General features: G+C 45.8%; 2 protein-coding genes across 11 annotated transcripts in view; both read right to left on the reverse strand.

The window, feature by feature from the left end:
* Window positions 1–16,644: 16,644 nt before the first annotated feature.
* On the reverse strand, window positions 16,645–19,930 carry OTX1 (orthodenticle homeobox 1). Of its 3 annotated transcripts, XM_068983240.1 has the most exons (6): window positions 19,830–19,930; window positions 19,360–19,371; window positions 18,711–18,870; window positions 17,313–17,463; window positions 17,138–17,246; window positions 16,645–17,107 (listed from the first exon to the last, which is right to left on the reverse strand). In XM_068983240.1, the coding sequence occupies exons 1-6, from the start codon at window positions 19,928–19,930 to the stop codon at window positions 16,645–16,647; spliced, it is 996 nt and encodes a 331-aa protein (XP_068839341.1). The 3 variants fall into 3 exon arrangements, with proteins under 3 accessions (XP_068839341.1, XP_068839342.1, XP_068839340.1); XM_068983241.1 differs by lacking the exon at window positions 19,360–19,371 and having other exon boundaries at window positions 18,711–18,862; window positions 19,834–19,930; XM_068983239.1 differs by lacking the exon at window positions 19,360–19,371 and having other exon boundaries at window positions 16,645–17,463; window positions 18,711–18,862; window positions 19,834–19,930.
* Window positions 19,931–26,414: 6,484 nt separating this feature from the next.
* EHBP1 (EH domain binding protein 1) overlaps window positions 26,415–27,561 on the reverse strand; it is a 349,564-nt gene continuing 348,417 nt past the window's right edge. For all 8 annotated transcript variants that reach the window (XM_068989010.1, XM_068988993.1, XM_068988985.1 and 5 more), the window contains one exon: window positions 26,415–27,464. In XM_068989010.1, the coding sequence (XP_068845111.1) occupies window positions 27,374–27,464 (91 nt within the window). In that variant the 3' untranslated portion in view covers window positions 26,415–27,373. The remainder of the gene's footprint in view (window positions 27,465–27,561) is intronic.

The raw sequence follows: 27,561 nt of genomic DNA on the forward strand, positions 1-27,561 counted from the left end.
TGCAGGAGACCATGGTTCGAGCCCTGGGTTGGGAAGATCCCTTGGAGAAGGAAATGGCAACCCACTCCAGCACTACTGCCTGGAAAATCCCATGGACAGAGGAGCCAAGAAAGGCTATAGACACACAGTCATGACAGTTTACTAATTTATGATATAAATTCCTAGTTTTAGGTTGATATCAAAGATTATAGCCCTGTCCCTAAGTAACATATACATCCTTTCATGAAGGAGGTTTTTTCAAAAGAAGGACATACTACTTACAGAAAACAGGTTCTGTCATATACAAGTGAGGCAATTGACTCATAGATGCTATTATAAACTTTCAGAAAATAACAGTAAGCATAAATGAGCTATAAACCCATCATCAATCATCACAGAAAGTTACATCACTCTAAGAATTACTCTGACTCAGTGTAACAGACAAAAATGTTGCCTAAAGGGCAGTCCAGCTTAGAGCCTAGATTTAGTTATATGTAATAATACAGGAACAGCAGCAAAAATCTCTAGATTCTTTGTAAATTATCCTTTATTATCTATGTTCATTTGTAATCTGAAGCCATTTCCATTAACTTTTTCAACCTTATGAACACACCTCTAGATTGTTTTAGCAGTCAGTTGTGTTTTTTTCTTTACAAACATTAATCAATATGCCATCATGGCTAAACATTCCTAAGATTAAGTGCGAAGTACTGCTGTAATCTATGAATAAGATCTCTACAAATAAGATATCTTATGTCCCACTCTACTTGGGATAATTGATTCACACCTGCTTTTCAGAGAAGATTAGTAGTGCCATTTTTTCACTCTTACAGAGAATAATTACATGGACTCTATACCAATGAAGCCAAACATACAGGGAACTTTTATAAATTACACCTATTTCTCACTTCCCATTCATTCCTAACATAAAAATACTTGTTTTATTTTATGAACATCCACTATAGTTGCTAATAACTCCTAGAGTTCTGTCCATTTGGTCAGGATCTAGCCCTAAGGCAGCTAGGGACCTGCCTCTTAGTGGTGGGATGATTCTTGGATGTCCCTGATTGCACCTCTGTTTGAACATCTTGTCATGCCTTGTAATGTTCTCCCATACCTAATATCATCCCAACTTCAGCCTAGCTTTGTCCCAACTCTTTCCATCCCACATATTTTTCCTCTTGTTCTTAAAAATCAGTTGTATTTCCTCATTCAAATCAAGTTAATGGGTATTATCTCCCAAATGTGAAAGACTGCTCTCTATTTGTGGAAGATTTTCCTTTATAGAAAAAAAATGCTTGGTTTCCTTTAAAATCAAGAATAAGTCAAGGATGCCCCATTTTGCCATTTCTATTCAACACAGTGCTACAAACTAGCCAGAGCAATTAGGCAAGAAAAATAAAAGACTTTCATATTTAAAAGAAAGAAATAAAACTATGTCTATTTGTAGTTTAAATGATCTTCTAGGTAGAAAATTCTAAAGAATTCACAAAACTGTTAAGAGCTGAGAAATAAATGCAACAAAATTGTAAGATACAAAATCAACAGATAAAAATCAGCTGTATTTCTATACACTAGCAATGAACAATCTGAAAAGAAATTAAGAAAGCAATTTCATTCATAACAGTATCAAAAAGAACAAAATACTCCTGATACCCATTATATGGGCTACATACAATGGAATATTCATCCTTAAAAAAGAAGAAAATTCTGCCACATGCTACAATATGAAAGAACCTTGAAGAATTATACTAAGTGAAACAAGCCTGTCACAAAATGACATAGGTTTTTACTTATATAAGATACCTAAATAAGCAAATTCATATAGAAAGAAAGTTTACTAGAGGTTACCAGACTCTGGAGGAAGGAGTTAACAGGAAGCCCTTGTTTACTGATACATAGTTTCTATCTGGGTTAATGAAAACACTTTGGAAATAAGACAGTGGTGATGGGTGCATAGCCTTGTGAATGTAACTAATGTCACAGAATTCTATGGTTAAAAACTGTTAAACTGGCAAATTCATGTTATATACATTTTGCCACAACAAAAAAGAACAAAAATTAAGCTTGAAATTGAATGTGAATTCATTCAGCCATTCAGTCAGTCACTGACATTTTATATAGCACATATTATGTGCCAGGCACTTGGTTAGGTTATAAAGTGATGAAAAGGCACTGATAATATGCATTAGTAACACCAATAATTACTAAAATTTTTGAGTACTCTTACATGAACCCAACAAACTAGGTAATTGCTATTATTATAATCCTCATTTTATTGATGAATAAACTGAAGCTTAGAAAGACTAAGTAACTTACAAAATATTACACTGCTTGACATTATATTCTCAACCATTATACTGCCAGTAAGAGTATTTGATACTATGAGAGGACATAACAAGGCAATTAACTTATTTACCCAGGGTTTTGTGGATGTCTGACTAAAAGCTTGAAAACTTATTAGGAATTTGGTAGGGGGAGGGTGTAAGTTGAAAAAGAAAATATTGCTAACAGTGGAAGCAAAAAGTCTAGAAACAGAGTCCATTCATAAAACTTCAAGCAGCATACTGAAGGTGGACCTTAGAGTGCCAAAGGTGAATTATCAGAGATGAGACTGGAGTAGTAGACAAGACAGAGAGAAGGTTTGGTTTGGTTTTATCCACTGTGGGATAAACAACCACAAGTTTAGGGTTTAAAACAGCAACCATTTTGTTATATCTTATTATTCTGTGGATGGATTGGGCTCAGTTAGGCAGTTCTACAGCTTCATGAGATGTCACTGAGGCTAAAATTATCTGGAAGTTTCCAGAGCATGAAGTATATAAGATGGCTCTCTCACAGGTCTGTCATCTTGGCAGGAACATCTAGAAGTCTGGGTTCACATTCAGGCTGGGATGTCCAGGCTTTCCTTTTTTTCATATACCTTCAGGCACATTCTCTCCACACAGAAAGATGGAGTCCTAAAGGAGACTATGAAGAAGGGACATTAGAATAAAAACCAGAAGAATAGAGGATCACAAAAAACAAGAGGAAAGGGTATTTCATAGAAGAGAAAATTACTACTACTGTCAAATGCTGCAGAGAGAGTAACTATGATTAAGACTGAAAACTGTTCCCTCAGATCACAAACATGTAAGTTATTAGTGACTCTGGCAAAAGCAGTCTCCGGAGCAGAAGCTCTATTATAGTGATGAATAGAAGGTGGAAAAGTGGAAATAACAAATAGAAAATTTTTTCAAGAAGCTCAACAGTTAAAGAGAAGACCACCTAGTGGTAGGTATGGGAGGACAAGAGCTCAAGAGAGGATTTTTTTAAGATGGCAGAGGTTAAAGCATGTTTAAGTACTATTGGGATGAAACCAATAGAGGAGAAAAAACTGAAGAAGCCAAAACAGGGGCCTCTGAGGAAGCAGAAGGGTATACAATACACAACACAGAAACAGATTATCTTGAGACAGGAGACAAGATCCACTGTGCCTAGCACTGGACAGTGCTCTGAGTGCACTCAGGCTGTAGGCATGGCAAATAGAAATATATGAAACTCAGTCTGAGGCGTTCTTCTTTGATGCCTTCTACAGCATTTTCTCAGTAAAGCAAGAAGTAAGGTCATCTTCTAGGAAAAAGGATAGGAGGTTTGAGAAGAATGAAAGACATTTTATATGGCCACTATCAGGACTAAGTTAAGAGTTGATTAGGAAAACATGAAAATATAACTAGAAAGCTTGAGAACCAAAGGCTAGATTGGTAATCAAGACTATGGTATTTTTCAGTTGGCTTAACTGCATGTTGTCTCTTGCCATATTCAGTAATCAGGTACAGAGAATTTATAGGGATTGAATTGTACTGAAGAGGTAAATAGATTAACAAGAAAATTACAAATTGTACCAACATATATACTGATGAGTTTAAACTATTCTGTTTTATTTGGCAAAGGTATCCACTGCAGTACTTCAGGTGCTACTGAAAGATACTGTACAGCATGGCCTAAGTCCCCTGTAAACTCAGAGAACAATACTAGCCACCCTTGAATCAGTACCTCTATTCAGAGCTCTAAGAATGAAAAATAATAGGAGCACAAATGTAATTTAAAATTGTTTAGCATTCACACAAAATACAGGTGAAATGTTTTGATAGATTTAACACAATATATTTTACACATTTCTACAAACAACTACAAAATATGAATTATTAATGAGATAGTTTAAAATACTGAGTCTTGAAACTCAGGGTGAATCTAATACTTACATTATCCGCTTGCATACATGTGTGCTGAGTTGCCTCAGTCATGTCCCACTCTATGCAACCCTATGGACTGTAGCCCACCAGGCTCCTCTGTCCTCGGGGATGCTCCTGGTAAGAATGCTGGAGTGGGTTGCTGTGCCCTCCTCCAGACCTGGGATCAAATCAGCATCTCCTACATTGGCAGGGGGGTTCTTTACCAGTAGCACCACCTGGGACGCCCATACTTACATTCTATCTCCATCCACATCAGTTATATTCCAATAGTTCAAAGGCTACATGTGGCTAATGGGTACCATACTGGACTGTGTAGCTCTAAATATCATAGTTGTATAACATCTAGAATTACGACATCCTTGTTGAATTAACAGAGCCAATGAAGGTCCTTCTTAAATGCCATCTTCCTACTCCTGCAGTCATTCATAATATATGTTTACATAGACTGATCGACTTCACTTTCACTTTTCACTTTCATCCATTGGAGAAGGAAATGGCAACCCACTCCAGTGTTCTTGCCTGGAGAATTCCAGGGACGGCAGAGCCTGGTGGGCTGCCATCTATGGGGTCACACAGAGTTGGACACGACTAAAGCGACTTAGCAGCAGCATACTTCAACTGCAAATGTTCTGTTATTCCTAGATTCAGAATTTAGACACATGTACTGAAAACAAATCATCCAAGACAGAGCTTTGGTTCCCTACCAACTTCATGCTGGCTACCTGTCTGGAAACCACTGGTATCCATCATTTGCTATCTAGGCTATTCAGGTGTGGCAGATGGAAGGCAGCTGCACAAAGGCTTCCTCTTTCTTTACTAAGTTGGCTACCACTCACCTACTTATATCCCAGCTTCCAAGATTCTCCTAACATCTCCTCTCAAGTTCTGTTTGTCCTTTGGGTGTTCATGTATTTCTTTACTCATTGATTTTCATTTTAGTATGTTTTCAAGAGCATGAAAATAAACACATGTATTCAATTGACCATTTTCATCTGGAAGTTGCTTTTTTGATTAGGAGCTGATTTATTTTAAAATCCATAAATCCATCATCAAAAGATAACTTACCTGCAAACAGACAAACTTTTCAATGCTTCCTTAGGGATTTACTCTAATAAAAATTCCAGATAAAAATAATATAAAATATTTTAATGAAAAATCAATTTGCTCTTATAATTTATCTACTAAGAACATTCTGTATTTGAAATAATTGTGTTCATATCACTAATTAGTTAACATGAAAAGAAAGATGATGTTATTGAACACTAACTCTGCTTCCCCCAGATGAACTATAAAAAACTATCTAGCCTCAACTCAATTGTGTTACGCTTATGCTCTGCAAACCTTAGGTAAATATTTGTACTCTAGTCATCAGAAGTTCCAATTTTTATGGGAGTCTACAGAACTAGTACTGGCAAGAACTGTTAACCTGTCACTGTCCTGATTTACCAGCACCTTACAGAGTGAAAAGCAAGCATTTTCAAGACAGATGTATTTGGTATTACAAAAACTTGTAGTAATAAACTATGTCATTAACGTGGTCTCTGAAATAGATAAATTACTTCAGCAGTAGTTTGAATTTCTTACTTCTTAAAAATAAATTTAACTTCATATTCTAAGGCCATTTGAAACATAAATCAGCCTTTTAAAAATGAGGAAAACTCAATTTTATTTGTTCAAGATCATTTTTGCCCCTTCAGTTAGCATTGAGCCAGAGCAACACATTCTAATCTTTTCAGCTGGAACCCACTCAAATAAAACAGTCCATTGTACTCTTTCACGAACATTTCCCCCTGCTCACCACTCTTAAGTCAATGCATATGCTTCTATTTTCTTTTTTAAGGTTAGTACAATTCTTTAACTCAAGTATTTATTGAGTACTATTTTGTACCAGGCACCGCTAGATTCTAATATAATACAATGTACTCTGTTTTCAAAAACTTCATAGTCTAGCACAGGAGACAGATATATAAAGTAATAAATATAAAGCAATAAGTATTGCAATAATGGTATAAACAAAGTGCAATGGGAAGCCCGGAGACAGGAAGGATTAATTCTTTCTGGGAATGGTGGTGGAAGGAATAGGATTTTCCCATTGGGAATGGGTGGAAGGAAGACTATTCCAAGCAGAGGGAACAACATGAAAAAAAGCACAATGAAAGTACACAGCTTCTTTGGGAAACAATAAGTAGCCTGGAGTGGCTAAAACATGAGAGTCCTGCAGAGTAATGGCAGAAATCATGTGAAGGAATTTGAACTTTTTGTTATAATTAAGGCAACGAAGAGCCACAAAAGCAGGAAAGAGATGTGATTTGTGTCTTAGAAAGAAACTCTGCAGCAGTGTGACTGACTAGAAAAGGGGGATAGAAGGAAGGCAGGAAAACCAATTAGAAAGATATTATACCAGACTAGGTGGAACTCTGAGCAGTAACTGGAACTGGAGAAAAGGGAATGAATAGATTTTACATGCATTTCAGAAACAGAATCACTTGGACATGATGGATATTTGGATGAGAGAAGGTAAGAAAAGAAGAATTAAGGATTTCACCATGTATTTTGGCTTGTATGATGATTAAACAGAAAACAATAAAGATTTTTAAATGAGCTCTGAACTGATACGTCTGCAGATATTTGCAAGACATTCAAGTGGAAAGATCCAGAAGGCAGTTGGAAATAAAGATCTCAGCTAATGAGTATAGTCAATACCAAAAATACAGATTTTTGGAATTAGCAACTTAAAAATGACATTTGCAGTCATGTGAGCAGATGAAGTTTCAAGAAGGAAGAAGAGGAACTATTGCCAAATACTACATTCTACAAAAAAGATGATAAATATCTATGACAAAACTTTTAAAAGAAATAATTTATAAGAAAATATGGGGGAATATTTTCATGATCATGAGGTAAGAAAGGATTTCCTAAACATGACACACAAAAAGCAACAATCATAAAGGAAAAGATGAATACATTCAGCTACTTAAAAACACCTTAAGAAATAATGAAAGGACAATCCACATAATGGGAAAAATATACTCAATACATGTAAGTGACAAAGGACCAGAATGCAGAATATGTAAAGAGCTCTTACAAATCAAAGAGAAAAGATAGACAATCTAAAAGAAAAAGAAGGAAATTTAAGAACAGGCACTTCACAAAGGAAAATATCCAAATAAACAACAAATATAAAAACAGGGGCTCAATCTCACCACTAATCAAGAAAATACAAATTTAAACCATTACGTGTATTACTACACATCCAACAAATTGACAAAATTTTAAAATGCTAATAATACTAAGCTTTGGCAAAGATATGGAGTAACCACAATTTTCACATACTATTGAAAATATAAAAATTTATACAACCAATTTGGAAAAATGTGCCAGTATCTAGTCAAGTTGAAAATATGCATCCCTTATGGCTTGGAAATTTCCCTTCTAGGATGTACTTGAGAGATTTGCATCTTTATGTGCACCAGGATACACATAAAAGAATGTTCAGAGCAGCATCCTTGTAATTTTCCCAAACTAGAAATAACCCAAATACCTACCAACAGAACAAGTCATCTGTATGTATAACTGAATCACTTTTCTGTACAACTGAAACTAACATTGTTAATCAACTATACTCCAATATAAAGTAAAAAGTTTAAATAAATTATAGTATATTCATACAATGGACTACTATACAGCATAAAGCAATAAAAGTGAACAACCTATAGAAACACACAATGACACGGATGAACTTATACACATAACGTTAAGTGAAAAAAACAAGAAAGTAATTCTATTCATATAAAATTCAAAACAAATGCACACTGGTTAGGAACGCAGGTACAGGTGACCAATTTTTTAAAAGAGAAATAAATGCAAGAAAACCATTACTATAAATGATAAGACAGCAGTTACCTCTGAAGAGACTGAAGTGATTGTAATGGGCAAGGAATACTCAGGGATTTCTGTGGTCCCAATAATGCTTTGTGGGCTTCCCAGGTGGCTCACTGGTAAAGAATTCACCTGCCAATGCAGGAGATGCACATTGTATCACTGGGTCAGAAATATCCCTTGGAAAAAGAAATAGCAACCCATTCCAGTATTCTTGCCTGGGAAATCCCATGGACAGAGGAGCCTGGCAGGCTTCAGTCCACTCGGTCACAGAGTCGGCCACAACTGAGCATGCACACAACAATGCTCTACTCCTTGACCTTAGTGTGGTGATCTCATAATAAGTTGACAACTGATTGATAAAAGATACATATACATTTTGTGGACTTTAAAATATATTTCATAACTTAAAATTTTAATGAACTAAATTTTGAAATGGTTTTACATCTAACAAAGGATGTAAGAGTGATAAGTAACCAAAAAGATCTTGATTCTAAAGATGATTAAGATTAAGAAAATATGCTATTGAATCCACTTAAACTGAATGCCACATAAAAAGCAACTCTGTGTCTTAGATAAACAACATTTAAATCTGTTACAAGTCTGATGACTGGATTTCATTCTTTCATTCACTCAACAAACAGACCTACCATGTATCTTCAGAAGCGGCAAGCACTTTAAGTAAAGGAAAATTTAGTCCTATCTCTTATACTTCCTCTCTCTCACTCTAGGACCCCCCACTAACTTCTAATCCCTTTTGGAATAAAAGATTTAGCTATTATTGAGTGGAATACAATCTCGGGGCAGGGGGAGACTCTCAATTCCAAAATATACAAATAAAAAGGCATGCAGGAATTATCAGGTGCTGATCTGAGTATATGATGGCTCATGCCTCACATGAAGTAATACAGGAAGAAAAGAGATGCTAGCTTTTTCTTCTCCAAACATTAGTAAGCACAAACAGACAAGCTTTGCTTTTCTACATCAAATAAGAGGAAAACTGAAGAGGTCAGTAGCAGGAATACAGCATGAGATGAATGGTTTTTAAAACCTGAAGAAATAAGGATACTGTTTAAATGAGACTTTTTTTTTTTCAACAAAAGGAAACCAATATCTAAAAGTTATGCGATCTATGTTCCCCAACTTGTTAACCATTTTTTACTTTGTGGAGTTAGCTCTGAAAAATAAATTTTACCCTAAAAAGACAGGATTTGCTTAGTGAGATTTTAAAAATTAAACCACAAACTTAAAAACCTGACGTTCCCAAGTTAGCATAGTTAGAAAAAAGATTCCAAATACCTGTTTACAAACAAATGAAGCCTCATTTACAGAATCATTAATCTAATTCCAATTCCATATTTGGTTTACACAACTTTCCCTGTATTAGACCTCCTATAACATAGCAAAGCAATCTTCTGAGGAGCAAGAAAGGCTCAGCGAAGAATAAAAAACACTACTCATAAACATGAAACAAACAGGAAAAGAATTTTTAAATTACTTAGAAATTAAGTATTAGTAAGAAATTAAAAGGTGAGATAGACCTGGTATGACTAGTCTTTTCATTTAATGCTCTGTTAATATATTTCTGAACACTCATTAAATGTTATTGAAGAGATGCCCAGAAAGATAAATGTAACAATGTCCTAGAAAATAAATTTCAGTTACCAAAACTCAAATTTTACAACTTGAAGTTAGATAAAGCACATTTCATTGACATCAGTCTGGCAGTCTGATTTGTAAGTACTATGGTGTTGTGTGTTTTTTTTTAAATAAATTGTTAACATACTGAAATTTTTAGGTAGCTCCTATAGTCAAACATGGAATCTGAAGACTGAGTTCTGCCAAGTTCTGCCACTTACCAACTATGTGATCTTGAGTAAATAATCAAACCACCCTAAGCTTCACACCAACCAACCTTATAAGACTTGAGAGCAGATAAAGAAAATAATATATGTGAACAATACTGTAGGGACTCCAAAGATGGGGAACTCAATTTCCTCAATATACTGCAAAAACTACTTTCCACAAATGAATACTTTCACCCATCTCTTATTATGGAAAAAATTAAACAGACAAAAATAGAATGTAATGAAATTATATGTATTCTCACTCAGCTTCAATAATTAAAAACTCATAATAATCTTATTTAATTTATATTCCAACCATTCCCTCTCTTCCTCTATTATTATGAAGCAAGACCCAGACATCATATTATGGCCTCTTTTCAGTGTATGTACTGGTATATGAAGTCCAACAGAGAGGTCTGAGGTATAGATATGGATTTGAGAGTCACCAGTAATGAATTCAAGAGTTGATGCCACAGCTTTGGATGAGGTCAAATACCCATCATTGAGAAAAAAGATAAGATTCTTTTGGTGCCTCTTTGTCATAAAATATAAGGCGATATAAAACACAGTTTTTCTACGAATAAAGAAACACTGGATTTTTCGAAGGCCTATAGAACTTTTACATCCTATGATTTTAACTGTTTTTTGCCTTAAAAAAGTGTCCTTTTTTATTAATAGTCACTATACTAAAGGATTTAGAAAAATCCCTGGGACATAAACTGACATTATCTATGTTACATCAAATTTAAACACTGATATTAGAACTTATCTCAAATCTACTTTTAAAGTACTCGAGAACTTCTTGTTCTTTTTAAATTTTCCTCTTTAAATTGTATAAACCCATTTTATACTTTCTTTTGTACGTATAATTCACAATAAAGTTTTTAAAATAAACTTTAAAAAGAAAGTATGATTCCTGCATTTAAATAGCTATGACAGATGATGGTATATCTTTTAAGCATTTCAAGTTTTGAAGAGACATAAGAATACTTGTGTACTAAAAATATTTTATAAGCTCTTTAGACACCAAGTTGTTGAATCAAAGACCATTTACTCCTACATTTTAATTAACTTTACCCCAAATGTCAAAATTACTTATGACTTATTTACACTCCACTTCCATCCTGGAAAAATTGTGATTCATCCTTTAAATCTTAACTTCACAATCTACTTTAAAAGTACTTTAAAAATTTCCTGAAACAATATTTATAATATGTTTAATAAGATTAACCTTCAAAAAATGAAGTATTTATGACGTTTGTAATGGAATGGAACTTTGTGTCTTTTATTTCATTAGTCATCAATCAAATTATTCACAGCCAGTAAGAGGGGTACGATTTTTGGAAACAATAGATTTTCGATGTTTAAATTTTGAAAGTTGTCATTTAATTGTACTATTTGATTAGAAAAAACTCCAAAATATTTTAAATCTTATCTCCATCTTTGAAGTAACAGTTATAGAAATATGAATGTGTAAGTTTCATAATTAGGTGATACATTTGTGAGCACACCATATATTTGCTTGCTTTATTTTTTTTCTAAGAAAAAACTGGATATATTTAACAGCAGTTTCAACTTTTACTATTTTTCATAACTGCCATTTCACCTAAACAACAGCAAGTTTTTCAGGAAATATTTTTGATTTTTAAAAACTTTTGAAAGACTGCACCTAATGTAAGGTAAAATCCAACTCATTAAAAGCATGATTAAAGAATTACTAAGTCAAAATCACATGTTTCCCTCTCCCACCAAAAATATCCAATTCGTTTTTCATATATCAATAAATACCAATAGGATGACTAAAGTAAAATTGATTTTTCAGGAACTATCTACAACACACAGCCCCACCCCCCACCAAAAAAAAAAACAAAACCTTTTTCAAATAAGTGTATTCTAGACACTCACACATTTAATTAAACAGATTCTTAAATAGAGATGTTTTCTCCTTGTCAGAATAAGCAATACATTGTTATTATTTAGCATTCACTTTTTTAGTTGGTGGTTTTTATTTTAGGTACTATTGAATATAAATATTCCTTAGTTAAAGTTAATGAGCTACTCCAATTAAAAATAAATTTTAAAAAATTAATGAGCTAATGAGCTTTTTTCATTCTCGTTTTCGACATTAAAATGCATGGGGGAAGGGAGAGATAGTATGGAAAACATAGAATAACTCGTTGAGAACTTGTTAGGTTTTCAATTAAGGAATTTTATAAATCTATCTTGAAGCTGTTCTTAAATTAATTCTGCAACAGCAGCCAAGTGATTTTTTTTTTTTTGGTCTTGAATAGTAATGATACAGATTTTCTTTACCAATAATGTATATATTAACTACATTTAATATATCAGATACATTTTATTTCTGTATCTCTAAAGAAAACCTCGGTGCCTGTCAGTGCCTAATAACATCAATAACATTCATTTATTCTGCCAAAGTAATGAACTTACCATTCTCCCAACTGGGGAAAATAAAAAAACACAACAATTTATCTAAGAACTATTTTGATCAAAATGTATGGAAAAAACTAGTGATTTTGACACAAAAATTGAAACCTTTCGGTTTTTTGGTCTCTGTAATGTGCCAGACATAAATTTGCTGACACTCAGCGCCTTTTTACCTGTTTTTCCTCTCACGTTTAATACCCCATAGCTCTAAGAATTTTTTAAAAAAACTTCTTTTTTACAATGATGAGAAATGTCTCCATATGCCCTCACTAGCTATTGAGTAGCTATAAAATAATAAAAAGCTCTACAACAGACGATGTTACTTCACTGAATCTATTCAAAGCTTCAGGAAATTAACGCGGTGCTCCTGAGGTTTCAAGAATTTTAAAAACTTATTTAAAAATCATAAACATGACCTATCCGTTAGCCATAAAACACTTCACGCAAGTTCACTGAAAGGCGGACTTCTCTGCCTTCGAGGTTTGACCAGAGAGCACAAGCCATGAGTAGAAAACACGAAGATTTCGTTGAGCACTCAAAGGAACAAAACTGTTGACGTCTTAACACTTAAAGTTACTACATGTTCTGAAGTTGCTTAATCGTCTTCCATTACTTCAATTCTAGTTGCTTCTATTGTGTCACGAACACCAAAACGCAAACAGTACAAACCTCTTCCCTCAGAAGAAGGGCGAGCTGAGGGCGGTTCTCACAGAACCTGCCAGTAACAGGTGGCCGGCCGGGAGGACCGCCGCGTTCCCGCCGCCGCCGCCTGGACTCGGGGCCGCGTGGGCTCCCCAACTCCTTCCAGCCACTTCCGGCCGCCCACACCCTCCAGCGGCCACGCACCCTCCCTGCTCCCCCAGGCTTCCGCGTCGCGGCGGCCTGAAGTGCCCCCACCACCTTCCCGCTCCTCGTTTCCGCTCGGCGCCACGGGCGTCGGCGCAGGCTGGGAAGCCCTGGGAGAAGCACGTGCCTCTTCTCGAGGCGTCGTCACCCGGGCGGGAACTCTCGCCCAGTCTCCACGAGCCCTGCCGCTGGTTCCCAGTCTACCTGAGTACGCAGGCGCCGAAGCTTCTAGACGCCGCCGAGTGGCCGGGGCCACTGTGATGCGTTTCACCTGCCTGCCCGCAGCCTCGGCCCAAAGTGTGAGGTTCTGGAACGTCCCCGACAAAGTGGGGCCAAATAATAAATACGACGAAAATGAGGCCCTGGGGGTTGGGTACCTTGTTCCGGAGATCACACAGTTGTCCAAGCGAGTGCAGAGCCGCGTCTCGTTGTTTCATTCCACCGCGAAGTCAGGAGGACTGATGGGAGGCACAGAACCCGCCTCAAGGAGCTGCGGGCGCGGGCAGCCCAGAACATAGGCCTGGAGCGGCCCTAGTGGCGGCTGCGTGAGCCAAGGCGGCACTGGGGCAGGCCAGGCAGGTCGGTCGAGCAAGGAGACCCTGCCCCCGGGCGCCCAAGCCCATGCAGCGAGAGCGAGAAGCCTCTTTGCTCCGGCCACCGGCCCAGACTCCCCGGCACGTGCGGGCCGAGCACCGCAGGGGCCACGGTGCACAGCGGTTCTGCGCGCCGGGTCGCCCTCCGCCGGCGGCGCCGCAGGGTGAAGCTCAGCGAGGCCGCGGCTGCGCCCACCTGCGGACTTTTGCGGAGTAGGGGGCTGCTGGGCTTATTTATAGAATAGGAAGGCGTGGTGCGCCGGGGCCGGACCTACGGAGTCCGGAGGGAGGACGCGGCCGAGAAAGCTTCACTCCAGCCGGGTCTCGCAGCCATGAGACAGCTCGGCACGGAACCCCGGAGGAGGGGTCGTTCTTCAAACCTGGCCTCAAGTTGTGCTCTTAGGTCTCACACGGAATAAAAAGAATAGGGTGTGTTGGTCACTTCGCAGGAAACTTTTCGTTGTTTCCTTATTTCCTTCCCTCCTGTGGACAAGTTGAGCAGCTTCTGGGCCTTACGCCCAGGACGTTTCAGACCAAAAAGGATCGGGACTCTGGGTCTTCTGGAGCATCATTCCAACCCACCCCCACCTCTATCCCTGTCTTCCTCAGGGGAAGGTGGAACCTTCTTTCCGACCCCCTGCTGCAATCCAGAAGTCTGCTTCCCCTGACAAAGTGAAACGCGTCCCTATTGACTCTTCTAGATTTTTGTTTTTGCGTTTTAATACGAACTAAGATTGGCTACTTCTGGCAGGGCCTGAGGGTTTAAAGGGACATCTTAGCACGTGGAAGGGATGACTCGGATTCCCCCAGCCGCCATGAAGCCACTCGGGACAGCTCAGCAGAAAGGAAGGTTGTCTCTTGCCAACATGCAAGACACGGATCGGTTTTTTTGTCGTTTTGTTTTCTTTTCCTTTTTGGCTCAGCTCTGAGAGCATTACAGAGCTATCCCTTCCCGCCTCCCGACCCTCTTCCCCTCCCCCTCTTCTTTCTGGTGCAGGCGTCAATTAGGGTGAAGAAATCAGTGCCAGGCTCCTGCCTCTGAAGAGAAAGGAATTGCTTCGGGAATTGAGTCCTGACACCTGTCTCTGTCCGCGATGGCGAGAGGGGATACGGGGTCAAAACGCCTGGGGAAAGAGGCCGGGCTGACCGACGCGGGGGGTGGGGGGAGGTGGGGGGGACCCTCTCTAGAAGAGTTTCTTTGGCCTGCAGCTTCACATAGGTTATTAACACGCGGGTTATTAACACGCGGGTTATTAACACGGAGGTTTTCTCTTTAGTTCCCTCCACCCACCCAAGACCAGGACCTGGGCTGGAAGCAGAAGAGCAACACTGACAAACCGTTCATTAATTTGCATTTATTTTTGGGAAATTATGTAGATAAAGGGGGGAAGAAAGGGGCTGCCTTACATTTCAACAAGTAATTTGCGATCTTCACATCGGACAAATCAAATTTACAAATTACTTTCCCACCTACTGGACGAAACGGCCAAAGCCAAAATTGATATACAGGCGTGGGCTCTCCGTAGATTTCGGAGAATGAAGGTGCACTAAAAACTCACTAGACAAAACAGGGTTGTTTAAAGAGAGAGAAGCCGACGGAGGAACTGAACTTGGGTTTCGGGCCTGGGGTTTTTTGTTTTGTTTTGTTTGCCCATAATACTATATTTTTATCTTTTTGCTTTCTTTTGGTTTTGGTCTCTAAACCAGAACTGCGACCTTGTGCTTAGACCTGGTGAAGGGCTCAGTCCTGCGCCCCCTCCCAGCCTAAACCCCTCCCCTGTGCCCTGACTTGACTCTCTCTCCTTCAGACTCCAGGACCCTCCCGATTCTCCGCGCGCAGCTTCCTAAAACCAAACGATTTTCTTTAATAAATACACAGAGGGAGAAGGTGTGAGAGGGCAGGGAAATTTTGCAACTGAAAAAGTAAAAGCGCCATCGTTTGAGAAAGAGAGGAAAGGGGCAGAGGGAAAATAGTTTTTGTTTTATATATATGTGTGTGTGTATATATATATATATATATGCTGTATATATCTTAAAGTTCTATTTCTTGGGCTAAGACAAGATATACTCAGTTCAACCAACAGCAACTAAAAAGTTTAAGTGGTCCCTGGAACGGACCTGACTATATACAGCATTCCCGCCGAGGCGGGAGCCTGAGCCTGTTCTACGCAGGGCGGGGCTGTGCGCGAGAGGCTAAGGACGAGTTCCTCGCCTGGGTCTCCCACGAGTGTTGGGCGGGAGAGGAGGAAACGCCAGGAGGCTCTGGCCTGCAGGCGGGGAGCGGGGCTGAGGGCAGCTGAAGGGGTGGCAGTCTGCAGGCGAGAAACGCTTAGTGGTTGTTTTGATTTGGAGTAGAGTGTGGGTACACTCCCAACAGGCAAACACATGCCAGTTAGTGACTCCAGTGTCCAGAAAGAATAAATTAAACTGTAGGGCTCAAACAGCAAGACACAGAGCGAAGAGCCTCCGAAGGCTGCAAGTGCATACATAGTAACTGTCCAGAAAGACTAGAAGAGGGCGACTTGGGAGTTCGGTGGGGGCTCAGGAGGGGAGCACACAGCTCTCCTGTATAGAACTTGTTGGCCAAGCCGAAGCACCGGTCCCCCCATCCAAGGGGTGGGTAGGGTTTGCACATCCCTCAAGCAAGTGGCACAAAGATGAGGGCGGCAGTGCAGCAATGGGCATCTTTTGGGGGCATGAAATTTCGGGTCTGGAGAAGCCGAGGCAAAGGCGGGCGGTGCAGCAGCAGCAACAACAGGACGGGGATCTCGGAGGGCGCAGGTAGTTGCGTTTCTTCTCCTCTTCCTCCCACTCCTGGGCTCACAAGACCTGAAACCTCCATGAGGCTTGGTCCTTATAGTCCAGACAGTCAGGTGAGTTGAAGTTGAGTTTCCAAGCAGAGGATGCGGCGGCAGCGCCAGGCTCCTTGTAATCCAAGCAGTCGGCAGAGTTGAAGGCGAGCCCCGAGCCGCCGTAGCCCTGGTGGTGGTGGTGGTGGTGATGGTGGTGGTGGCCTGAGGACTGGCTCAGCGGGTGGTGTGCGTGGGGATGGTGGTGATGGTGGCTCGCCATGGAGGAGGGTGCCATAGGGCTGAGCTGGTGCGGGTGGTGGTGCGAGTGCATGGGCGCTAAATACGAGCTGCAGTCCACGCCGCCAAAGTAGGAGGAGGAGGGCGCGGGGTAGCCCTGGCCATAGCTGCCGCCCTGGCCGTAGGACATGGGATAGGAGGCTGCGGCCGAGGCCGCTCCTGCGGCTACCGAGCGCTGCATACACGATGCGTTGCTGGGTGCAGCCAAAGGCTCGGGCATCGACACTGAAGCCGGCGCTGAGCCGGGCGAGATGGAGGCCGGACTCCAGATGGAGGAAGCAGCAGGCGTACTCAACGATGACGGGACCGCCACCGCCGGGTTCCCGCCCAGGCCTGCAGCCGCTGCCGCCGCGGGGTTAGCTGAGGCGCTGGATGCGGAGCTGGAGGACGAGGCGGAACTGGAGACAGCAGGCGGCGTGAACTGGCCGCTGCTTTCGGAGCCCGAGCTCTCCCGCACCGGGGACGACTTTTTCTTTGCTGGGCGGCTCTTGGTCCCACTCCCGCTCTGCTGCTGCTGACGGCATTTGGCGCGGCGGTTCTTGAACCAGACCTGCGGCAGGCCGAGTGGGGAAGAGCGTGTGAGGGGGCGAGTAGAGTTTGCCATTCCCCTGTCTCTTGGACCAACTCCGGCCTAGCAACCCCATCCCTCTCCGATCGACGCCTCCACCCTTCCCCATCTCCGGCCCGGCCAGACCCTGCATTCGCTGCTCCACCCTCCCCCATTCTTCTGCTCAAAGACCCTCCTCTGGCAAAGTAGGGACGTGCACCTCCCCACCCCCACTCCCAGCTCAACTCTGTTGGAGGGCGGAACATTTGTGTCTGTCCAGCCAAAAGTTCAGCCATCTCTAAACTGCTGCTGTTGGCCGCTTCCCAACAGACCTGTGAATGCATGGAGGCCCTGTCTTATGTGAATAGAGCCCGGGAAACTGCGGCGAGGCACAGAACAGGCCGCGGAATGGGGGGCAGCCACCAAGTCTAAGCCGGAGCCACTCTGCCCCAAGGAGGCCTGGTGCTGGGCCGGCAGAGAATTTGGGTGGGAGCAGGAAGCTAAATTAGAGGGGGACTACGGAAGGAAGCCTGAACATAATTTCGTTGAACTTCTTGGCTCCAAGTGGGGAACCAAATAAGACAGTCATAAAGTTCTCACTCCTCTCAGAAGGCCCGGGTACAAGACATGGCATTCCTGTTCTCTCGAGCCTCTGGGAGGAAAAAGGCAAGATAAAAGGCCTTTGAGAAGAGTTCTGAGTTATGACCTGATCAATATTTTCGGGTCCCTTTCATCACACACACACACACACACACCCAGAAACAGCAAAGCTGGTAGCCAGATTTTGCGTTCAGCATCCTCTCAGAGCAAAGAAAAAGGTCTAATCACACTGCCGCCACCCGTGGGGCACACTTCCAGACAGGGGACCAGGCTTTGGCCAAGCCCCACTCTTTCATTTCCAGGATTCCCGGGATGCAAGGCCAGGGCAGAGGCAGAATTCAAGACCCGGTAGGAAACTGCCAAGCCCTGGGGTGGCCGAAGAGGCAGGGGACAAGTGTCGGGCTTGGCCTCCTGCAATCCTAAAAGAGACTTCGGAGAAGCGCCCCGGGGCCAACGGCCCAATTCAGGGCTCTAAGCTAGTTCCTTTAATTTTGGCCCCTCTGCCAGGCCCGGGCCCAGCGCTAGGGGGAGTCTGAGAGGGGCTGCCCAGCCTGTAAGCCCGCCCCCACACCAGACCACTTCCCAACCAGGCCCTCTCTAACCAGCCCCAGCACCCCTCCCCGGACCCTGGAAATCCCCCGCGCGCGCACCTGGACTCTGGACTCTGGCAGGTTGATCTTGAGCGCCACCTCCTCACGCATGAAGATGTCTGGGTAGCGAGTCTTGGCGAAGAGCGCCTCAAGCACGTCCAGTTGAGAGCGCGTGAAGGTGGTGCGCTCGCGTCGCTGCTTCCGCGGGGTGGCTGAAGGGAAACGCGGGGGAGCGTCGGGTCAGTGGTGGCCACGCGGACTCGCGCTAGAGGATTTGGACAGGACCTTGGCAGGCCCTGAACCAGGTCGTTGCAAAAGAAAGCCGAGCTCCGAACGAGAAAAGAACTCCCCAGGGAGGCGAGCCTGACAGGCCACAGGTGGGAGAAACTGCAGGTGTGCCTGATCGGCACACCGACACTCCAGGGCTGACCCCTTCCCTGCCTCTCAGAGGTTAAGAAAGGAAGAGAAGTTACACAATCTTTCTTCCTTCGCTGCCCGCACCCCCCACGCCCCCCCCCCCCCCCCCCCCCCCCCCCGCCTCCTCCTCGCCCTGCCAACACTCTCCCTGACTGGAGGGTGGGGAAGGGGTGTGCTGAAACGTCCTGGAAAACACTTTCCGAGGTAATAAGCCGAGGTGAAGAAACGGAACCTAGACAAGAAAGCCAGGATTTGGCTCAAGTCGTCCACGTCAACAGTGCAGAAGTTGGTGCAGGCCACCCATCTAAAGGACAATTTAATTATGGAGGGAGAATCCCTCTGCCTTACCTCAGCCAGCCGCTTTGCGTAAGGCAAGCTCGGCCTTTCCTGTCAGGGCCAAGCGAGTGTCCATATTCCTCGTTCAGTGTTGAGGGGGAAAGGCATAGATTCTTTCAATCTCTCTCTCTCACACACACCCCACCCATGGGAAACGAATCCGTGGGTAAATGAGCTCTGTGCTGGCGGTGGGATGACAACTGGAGAGAAGTTGCCGGTGTTGCCGGGCTGGAGGGCTCACTTCTCATGTCTTAGCCACCCCGGCCCTACTTCCCGACCACGATCTGTCCTCCGAGTCAGCGCGCCCTGCAATGTAAGAGACTAGGCAACCGGTTCCCTGGGCCTAATCTGGGACAAAATTTGTGCTCAAACCCAGAGCTGGTGATTCCCCAGAGTTCTAAGGGAGGAGGGTGTAGAGGTCGATGCTCACCCGGATAGCCCACGGAGGGGTGTAGGAGGTCCATGGCTGGCCCGGCTAGACCGAGCCCATTCATACCATATGGGGGTTGTTTGAGGTAAGACATCATGCTAACAGCTGGGTGGAGGCGCCCCGACGGATCCAGGGGGCCGGGGGCCAGGCGCAGTGCGGGGCTCCCACTGCGCAGTCCTTCAAGCTCTGTTGCGTCTGGGGGCCCGGCCTATGGAGACAAATGACACACCGAAACTGTCATTCCAAGCCACCACTGCCTCCTGGTCTTGCCGGAGGAAGGAGTCACAGGATGGGGAGGTGACGCAGGCTATGGATCTGTGCAGAACTCGGCTCTATAAGGCCTTAGCCCAAAGACCACAGATTCTTTGAAAAGTAAAATTTCTGGATCATTATCACTTCTTTTCGGGCTTGGAATGGGACAGACACTCGTAGGGCGACGCTAGGAGTGAGGAGAGGTTAAAATCGGGGGCAACCTTGGGAGGTCAGAGCCCAAAACTCAGAGTGTGCTAGGTCCCAAGACTAGGCAAAAATCTGTTCGCGTGGGAGAGGGCATCACACCACACAAGCAAACATCCCCTCGACCTCAAGGCAGAAGGAGACCCAGAGCATGAGGGGTTGTTTCTGTTTGTTTCAAATGTTTTTGAAAGTGGAACGGACAGGTAGACTCCAGAGAGCCAAGGTGAGGCACTGCGGAGGGCTCGCGGCACCTGGGCCTCTCCGGGACGCATTGCTCACTGAGTAGAGTACCTCCTTCCAGAGTCTCCGCGGCTGGGTCCCGGCCCTAGAGACCACAGCCGCTCTACCAGTTTACCTCTCTGTGCCTGGCCGCTGAGAGATTGCTTACCCGGAATCCCACCCACACTTCTACCACCGATTCGAGCCCAGGTCCGGCCGAGGCGACCAGAAGGCGCCACCGTACAGGTGGCGGTTCAAACCCTCCGCCCGGGATCACCCGCACCTCGCCACAGCCGCAGGCCGTGCTTCCCCAGAGCAAGCCAGTCCTGGCTGCGGACAATGGGGTCCCGGCCGGGGTCGAAAGGTGACCTGACCAGCGCCCCAAGGGTCTGGCGGATTTGGGAAGCCTCAGTGCAATAGGTCTGGTGCGCTTCCGGATTATTCTACTAGCTGAACCAGAGCCCCAGGACCCGATCCAGACTAGAGAACTAGGCCTCTGCGGCGTAGTTCGCGCTGCCCCGGGCGGGAAGGTCGACGCCTGGCTTCCCCAGGTTGCCCCCCAAACGGAGGTGCTACAATCAGAAGTCAGGAAGTAGCGCTGGAAGAGTGGGACGGAGACCCCAGAGGACCTGTCGCTTTAGCCCGCTTCACAGGAACTTAAAGCAGACCTGGGACCCGGGCTAGAAGAGTTCAGGGAAAGAAAGAAGTTAGAGCTAGAGAAGTCTCCCGCTTCTCTCCCCAGGGACCCACGGCCTGGGCCGGGAAAAGTCGGTTTGCAGGGAAGGCGACAAAAGGGAAAGAGCCGGGGCCAAGGGAGAATGGGACTCAGCTGTGGCGACTCTGCTAGACTGCAATGGTGAGTTTTCAAAGACTTTCTTCAAACTTAGCACTTCAGCTGGGTTACTTCGGAGGAGGCGGGGGAGGGGTGCGGGGCCGCAGCGGAGCTCCGGGGTCCTCCGCTCAGCAAGAGGGGAGCCAGGTGGCTTCCCAGCCCCGCCCCCCACATGCCAGGGACCGGGGAAGCGGGGACCCATTTGAGGAGGGGGGGGCAAGAGCCACCGACGCGTTCCCAGAGTCCCGGGCGGCCAGCGGCTTTCTCCTTACCTGCCCTCAGCTGCCGGGGCCGCTCACCATCTACCTCTCGCCCTCACACAGACCCTCTGGGCGGCCAACCTGCAAAACAGAGCGGCACAGGAATTACCGCGGGCCCGGGCGGGGGGTCAGGGAGCCGCGGGATTTCTTTCTTTCCCCAACTTCCCTCCTCCCTTTCTTTCTTTCTAGTGGCTTTGTGCGTGTCCTTCCAGGTTTCACTTTATTGCACAGACACTTTGTTTGCAAAGCCCCACACGCTCCCGACACAGTGCCTCGCCCGGGACCGCACCGAGGGGGCCGCAAGGAGAAGGTGGGGGTGAGAGGGGCAGAGCTGGGAGGTGGCTCGAGGTTGCCGTGGCACTCCGTGCAGCGTGGAGGCGGTGGGGGCTGGGGAAGTCCTGCAGAGGCACTTTGCAAACTAAATAAATCAAGCGAGTTACCTTGTCGGAGTGGCTTGTCTCGCCGGGTTGTTTAGGTGATTGGAAATGTAGCCTGATGAAGATTGATCACCTTTCTACTGCCCTCCCCGGGTATGTGAACGCGAGGTGAGTGCGTAACGGGGCTAGGCTGCCAATCCCCGGCCCCGCGCGGGCTGAGTGACAGGGAGCCGGGCAATGGCAGCACGAGCCGGGGGTTACCTCCGCGCTCCCCCGCCCTCCCCCGCCCCCTGCACCCCGCCCTCACCGCCCGCCTGCCCCGCCCCGGTCGCGCGCTAACTCCGGGGCTAGACTGGCGAACGCAGCGCAGAGCCAGACGAGCAAGGCGAGCGCCGCGCGGGAGCCCGGGCCGCGGAGGGAAACGCTGGCCCTGAGGTCGCCCCGGGGCTCCCCGCCCTTCTCTCGCCCTTTTGGCGCCCTGGAGGGAGTGGCAGAGAGAAGGCGAGGTGCTGGAGAACCGGTTCCCTCGCTCTCTAGCACGCCACCCGATGGGCGCGAGGAGCCGGGAGCTGCGGGCTGGAGGGGAACCGGCCTCCGGCCCCTCTCCCGACGTCGCGGGCCCCAGAGTCTTCATACACCGGGCCATCCGGGGGCCCCAGAGTCTTCATGCACCGGGCCATCACCCGCAGACGCACGCGGCGGGCGACTCGTGCTGGTCCGGGCTACTTTGCTGAGCGCGGGAGCAGCCCCGAGTGCGCAGATCCCGCCTCGGCGCCTCAGGACTCCAGTGCCCTTGAGCCGCACCCGCAGGGGAGGCACGGCCACTTACCTGCTCTTCGACGTCTCCTGGAGTTTCCAGTCCCCACGATAGGTGTTTGCAAATCCTGAAAGCTTCTTTTGAAATGTCGGCTCCCAGCGTCCCCTCCCCTTTACACATACACTGTACTTCTGAATCAAAAGGTTTGGATAGAAAACTTTGTCTTTCACACTGGCTCCTTTTACTAGGGGACAATCTAGTGGAAAACGTGGCCACAGACTCTGCCCTCAGTTTCCTTCCTTCATGCCGCCGGAGCCTCCTTGAGCGATCTCCCCGGATAGTTCGTACTGGCGAAGCCCATTTCCCAGTCGAACAAACTTCTCAAAACACGTCTACCTGGGTGGACTTTTCAAAGCGCAAAAAAAGTGTTTGCGCCCCAACGCTGAGTAATGCAATTCTTTTAAATGGCACCTCCTCCTGAATATTAGGCCGACTTTACCCCCTTTCGAGGAATTCCTACCGCTTCTTCTTAATCTCCCCCCCGCCCCCTCCCCTCCACCTCAACAGGCGGAGTGAAAAGTTTGAACCAGAGTAAGTGTGAGGGCGAGTCTAGGAGCCGCCGGGCGCTTCGCAGTGGGGAGCACCGGCGCAGCGGGGCCGCGGGGTAGGGCACCGAGAACGCACCGGGCGCGGGGCGAGGAGGTGACGGAGAAGGACGGGGGAGCCCGCTGAGTGAAAAGGGGCCGCGGCCGCCGCTCATCAAAGTGCTTCCCCTCCCCCAAGCGACACTTTCCTTTGGAGTCCGAATAAAATACGGTAACAGAATATGATGGAGGGCACACTGTTTCCTTAACTGCTTCTCAAAGAACCCGGGAGATCTTCTTAGGACCTTTAATAAGGCTTTGGTCGGTTCTTTTGTTGATCTCTCAAAATCAACTCCTTCTAATTGAAGTTGGAGCTGAAAGCGAGCTAATGTTCAAAGAAAGTGGCCGCCAGACTAACGAAATTACATTTTTTTTTTTTTGACGATGAGGGAACATCTAATCAAAGGGGCAAAAGAGGAGGGGTGTGGGGGGGGAGTATGAAGGAAAAAAGGTTTTACAAGATCCTTCTCTGGTTCACAAAAGTCAGCGACACGGGCGCTTCTCTCCAGAACAAAGACACCGCGGCCCATTCACAAAAGCAAGAGAAAGAGAGAGCGAAAACAATAAAAGAATGAGAGAAAAGGAAAAACACGAACAAGATAAAGCCTTAACAGGAAAAGAAACTGCGCAGAGCGCAGCGCTGACTCGAGTGGGGACACATATTAGGCTCGCGCAGGCCCCCGCGGGGGAATAGTTCGCGAGGCCCAGGGCTCCGAGCCCCCGAGATGCGCAGAGATTTAAAGCTAGAAACGAAATATAGCCCCCGCCTTCGGTTCTGGGGAGAAGCGCTGACTGGAGCGCACTAGTTTGTCGGGAAGAGTTGGCCGGCACGCTGGGCACACTCCCCTGAGCTTCTGCGCCTCCGCGCCTCTATCCCGGCGCTATCCCGGCCGGGGCCTGCGCGCTGTGTGCCTGAGTTAGCCCTCTCCGGCCTCGGTGCGTGCCGGGTCTCCCAAACCCTCGTCCTCCCGCCTCCTCCCGGCCCCGTTTCGCCTGCAGCGGCGGCGCTGGGCCGAGGTCCGGCAAGGTGGGGCGGCTGTGCGCGCTGGAATGTGCTCTGACGGTCCCCAGGGCCCTCCACGCGGGAGCCAGGCTCTCTGGGTTCCAGATGCGGCCGCGATCTGGGGGAAGTTGGGAGGTATCAAGTAGCACAATTCCCCCCCCCGCCCATCAGAGTATTTATCTAATCCCAAATTGCAGGCGAATTTTCTTAATGCTCAACCCGTAAAACCCCGGGATTAAGAGAAGAAAAAGAGAGAGGAGAGGGGAGAGGGAGGAGAGTGAAGAGGGGGAGATTGAGATGAAAGTTTCTTGTATGCGGCGGAAAGGACTCGGGCAGCACGTCGCTAGGCAAATATCCAGGTGGGAGACGCTGGGCCTGAAGCCTCGACCGTTCCAGCAACGGCCGCAGCTCGGGGAGGGGAAGAGGGGGCCCTTGCCTGGGGAGAGCCGGTGGACTCAGCTCAAGGGCCCCCGGCCGAGGAGGGGGCGTGGGAGCTGGACCCTGGCTTTAGCATCCAGGTGACCTCGAGGCTGGGCCAGACTCTGGAGGACACTTGGGACGGGGGAGGGGTTTGGCTCCGGGGCCGTGGGATCCCGGCCAGGGGCGGAAGTTCTGCACCGGCCCGCGGGGCTGTGCCCAAGCCAGCCCGCTGCCAACACTCCTCCTCCTCCACCTCGGCGATCCCCGGGCCCACAGCTTCTTTAGCAGCCGCGCGGGCTTTCGGGTCCACGGCCTCTGGGCGTGCTGGGCTCGCGCCTGCGCCCGAGAGGCAAGACTTTGGGCACCACGCGACAAAATCCGGACGCGGCGCCTTCGCCGCGGGCCCGACCGCGCAGCTTCCCGGGGGCCGCTGCGGGGCGTGCGGGCACCACAAAGCAGCCCGAATGGAAACCCCGCGAGGCTCCGGGCTGAGGCAGGAGGGGCAGGGAGAGGGACAGCAAGTCTGGGGCTAGTGAAGGTCTGTCCCTTGGCAGGGCGGGAGCGGTTTAGCGGAGCCCCCTCTCGGCGAGGCTCCGCCGGAGGGAAGGTTCCCGGAATTCGAATCCTGTGTAAATGGACTGGGTGACGCCGGTCGCCCAGTCCCAGGCTGCTCCGGGCTGGAGGTTTCCGTCTGCCGGTTTCCCTAGGGTTAGAGCCGGGCTCTGAGAGCTTCTTCCCTCGGGGAGCGTAGCTTTCTCTGTTCTCCTGCTCAAATGAAGAGGGCAAAACCCGATTTCATTTAGTTCTGGTAACTTTGCAGAAACTTCCTTAAATTCTTGTCATGAAATTCTACCTTGGTGTGGTTTTTATCATTTTGAAAGACTGGCGGCGGCATACTTTTTGAAAGGATTTTGTGTGTACTGGTATAAATATTTGTAGGTGTATGTACGCATTATGATCGAGGCTAACGTATAAATGCTAGTGGACTGTTTTCTCTGTCTCCAGACTTGTTGAACGAGCTTTGTTTCAGTCACCCTGGTAGAGTGATGGAAACTACCATAAAATCGCCAGGTTTTTTTTCTGTAGCTTAGAACTTCTTGTTGAAAGTTCCCTTTCCCTCATCTCATACACACAAACCTGCACACACCCTCCTCCTCCCCTCCAACAATAACCCCTCTTCCTTTCACTTCAGCACCTACAGTCTGGAGGGTTATCAGAAGTCATAGTTATTCCTCATGAGTGCAAAATTATAACAACTGCAAATTACAACATATTAGCTTTTTTTTTTTCATTGCTGTGGATTCACAAATTTCCTCAAATCTTTAACAGAAATAACCCTTTGAAACATGCTAGTTTACACAGCTTAAGAAAATATGACCAATTGCTTTTCAATTCACATTGGTGTTTCAGCAGGGCCCCTTTGGGGGTGGTGTAAACTTATTCAGATCCAAATACAGCCCAGTATCATGCCCTGTATTCAAGAGGACCATTTTTTTTCCCACATGAAAATTCTTACAAATACAAAAACTTCTCTCAAACCAATGTCAAGTTTTCATTACAAAGAAGTAGCAGCAGTGTTTAAGGTAAGAAAGTTTCTGCTTTTATTGAAAATTTATATATGACTCAGTATTGTAATAAATAAACAGATAACCATTTTCACAAAAAATGACAGTGCTATGCTAGAGAAGAAAATATTAATTGGAGGATTTACTCAATAATGGCAAGACAGATTTTATCAATACAGAATAAATAATAACAGCATTCTTGAGCCAATTTTTAAGACCCAACAAAATGTGGGAACCAAGCTAGATGTAATAAATAATTATCCAGAGAAAAAGATGGTGCATTCTCAGATAAGACTGTCTTTGTAAACTGATGCATGTCAATTAGTCCCATTCTTACTGCTCACCTTCAAATCACAGGACTTGTCTCAGGCTACGTTAAAAGGCCACCCTCTGAAGAAAGCAGAGAAGTACTCTTATTATCTTTACAGTGAAATGTAAAACAACTGCAGAAAATCCCACCGGTAAACAGAACACAATTTAATAAGTAAATTGAATATGATCTAACTATAAAATTTAGTTAACAGACTCAGTGTTACATATGGCAGGACTGGAAAAAAAATCATTCATGACGTTTTCTTTATCCCTCCCTCTTAAGCCCCCTCCCACCCCTCATTATGCTATTAACAACAACATTAACAACAACAACAAAAATGTTTTAAAGTTTTCCTCCGTCAAAAAATGAGGGAAAATAATGAGGGAAGAGTTTTCTTTCTTTGAACAGTTTCTTGAACACTCCCAATACCAATCACTCACAAGATGTCTGTGCAAATCTACTTCACATGATTTCAAGGAAATGATTAATTCACACCAAAAAACCCTTAAACAAAGCTATTTCGGAGTTCTGTACAAAATCTGGAAAGGAGGGAGGAAAAGGATGGTGGTGGTAAAGAAGTACAATCCAGTCAAACAAAATGTTACAAGTTTTAAATCAACGAGAATGACTTTTCTTTTTATGGTCTGGGAAACCCAAGGTTAATAAAATGTTGGTCAGGATTCTGGTCTGGTTTCTACTGAAGGACGCATTTCTCTTCTTTCTTGGCCATCTTGCCTTTGTTTTGCTCCAGAGTTCGCTCCAAATGTTCATCTTCTTCTTCGGCCCTGGAAATCAAACAGGAAACCAAATTATTTTTATTCGTGGAGGGTAGAGCCGCACTCCCCTCTCGCTCCAAATTCCAAGCCCCAGAGGGAACCGGGA

This window comes from Capricornis sumatraensis, chromosome 1, assembly GCF_032405125.1.
Source record: "Capricornis sumatraensis isolate serow.1 chromosome 1, serow.2, whole genome shotgun sequence".
NCBI classification, from domain to species: Eukaryota; Metazoa; Chordata; class Mammalia; order Artiodactyla; family Bovidae; genus Capricornis; species Capricornis sumatraensis.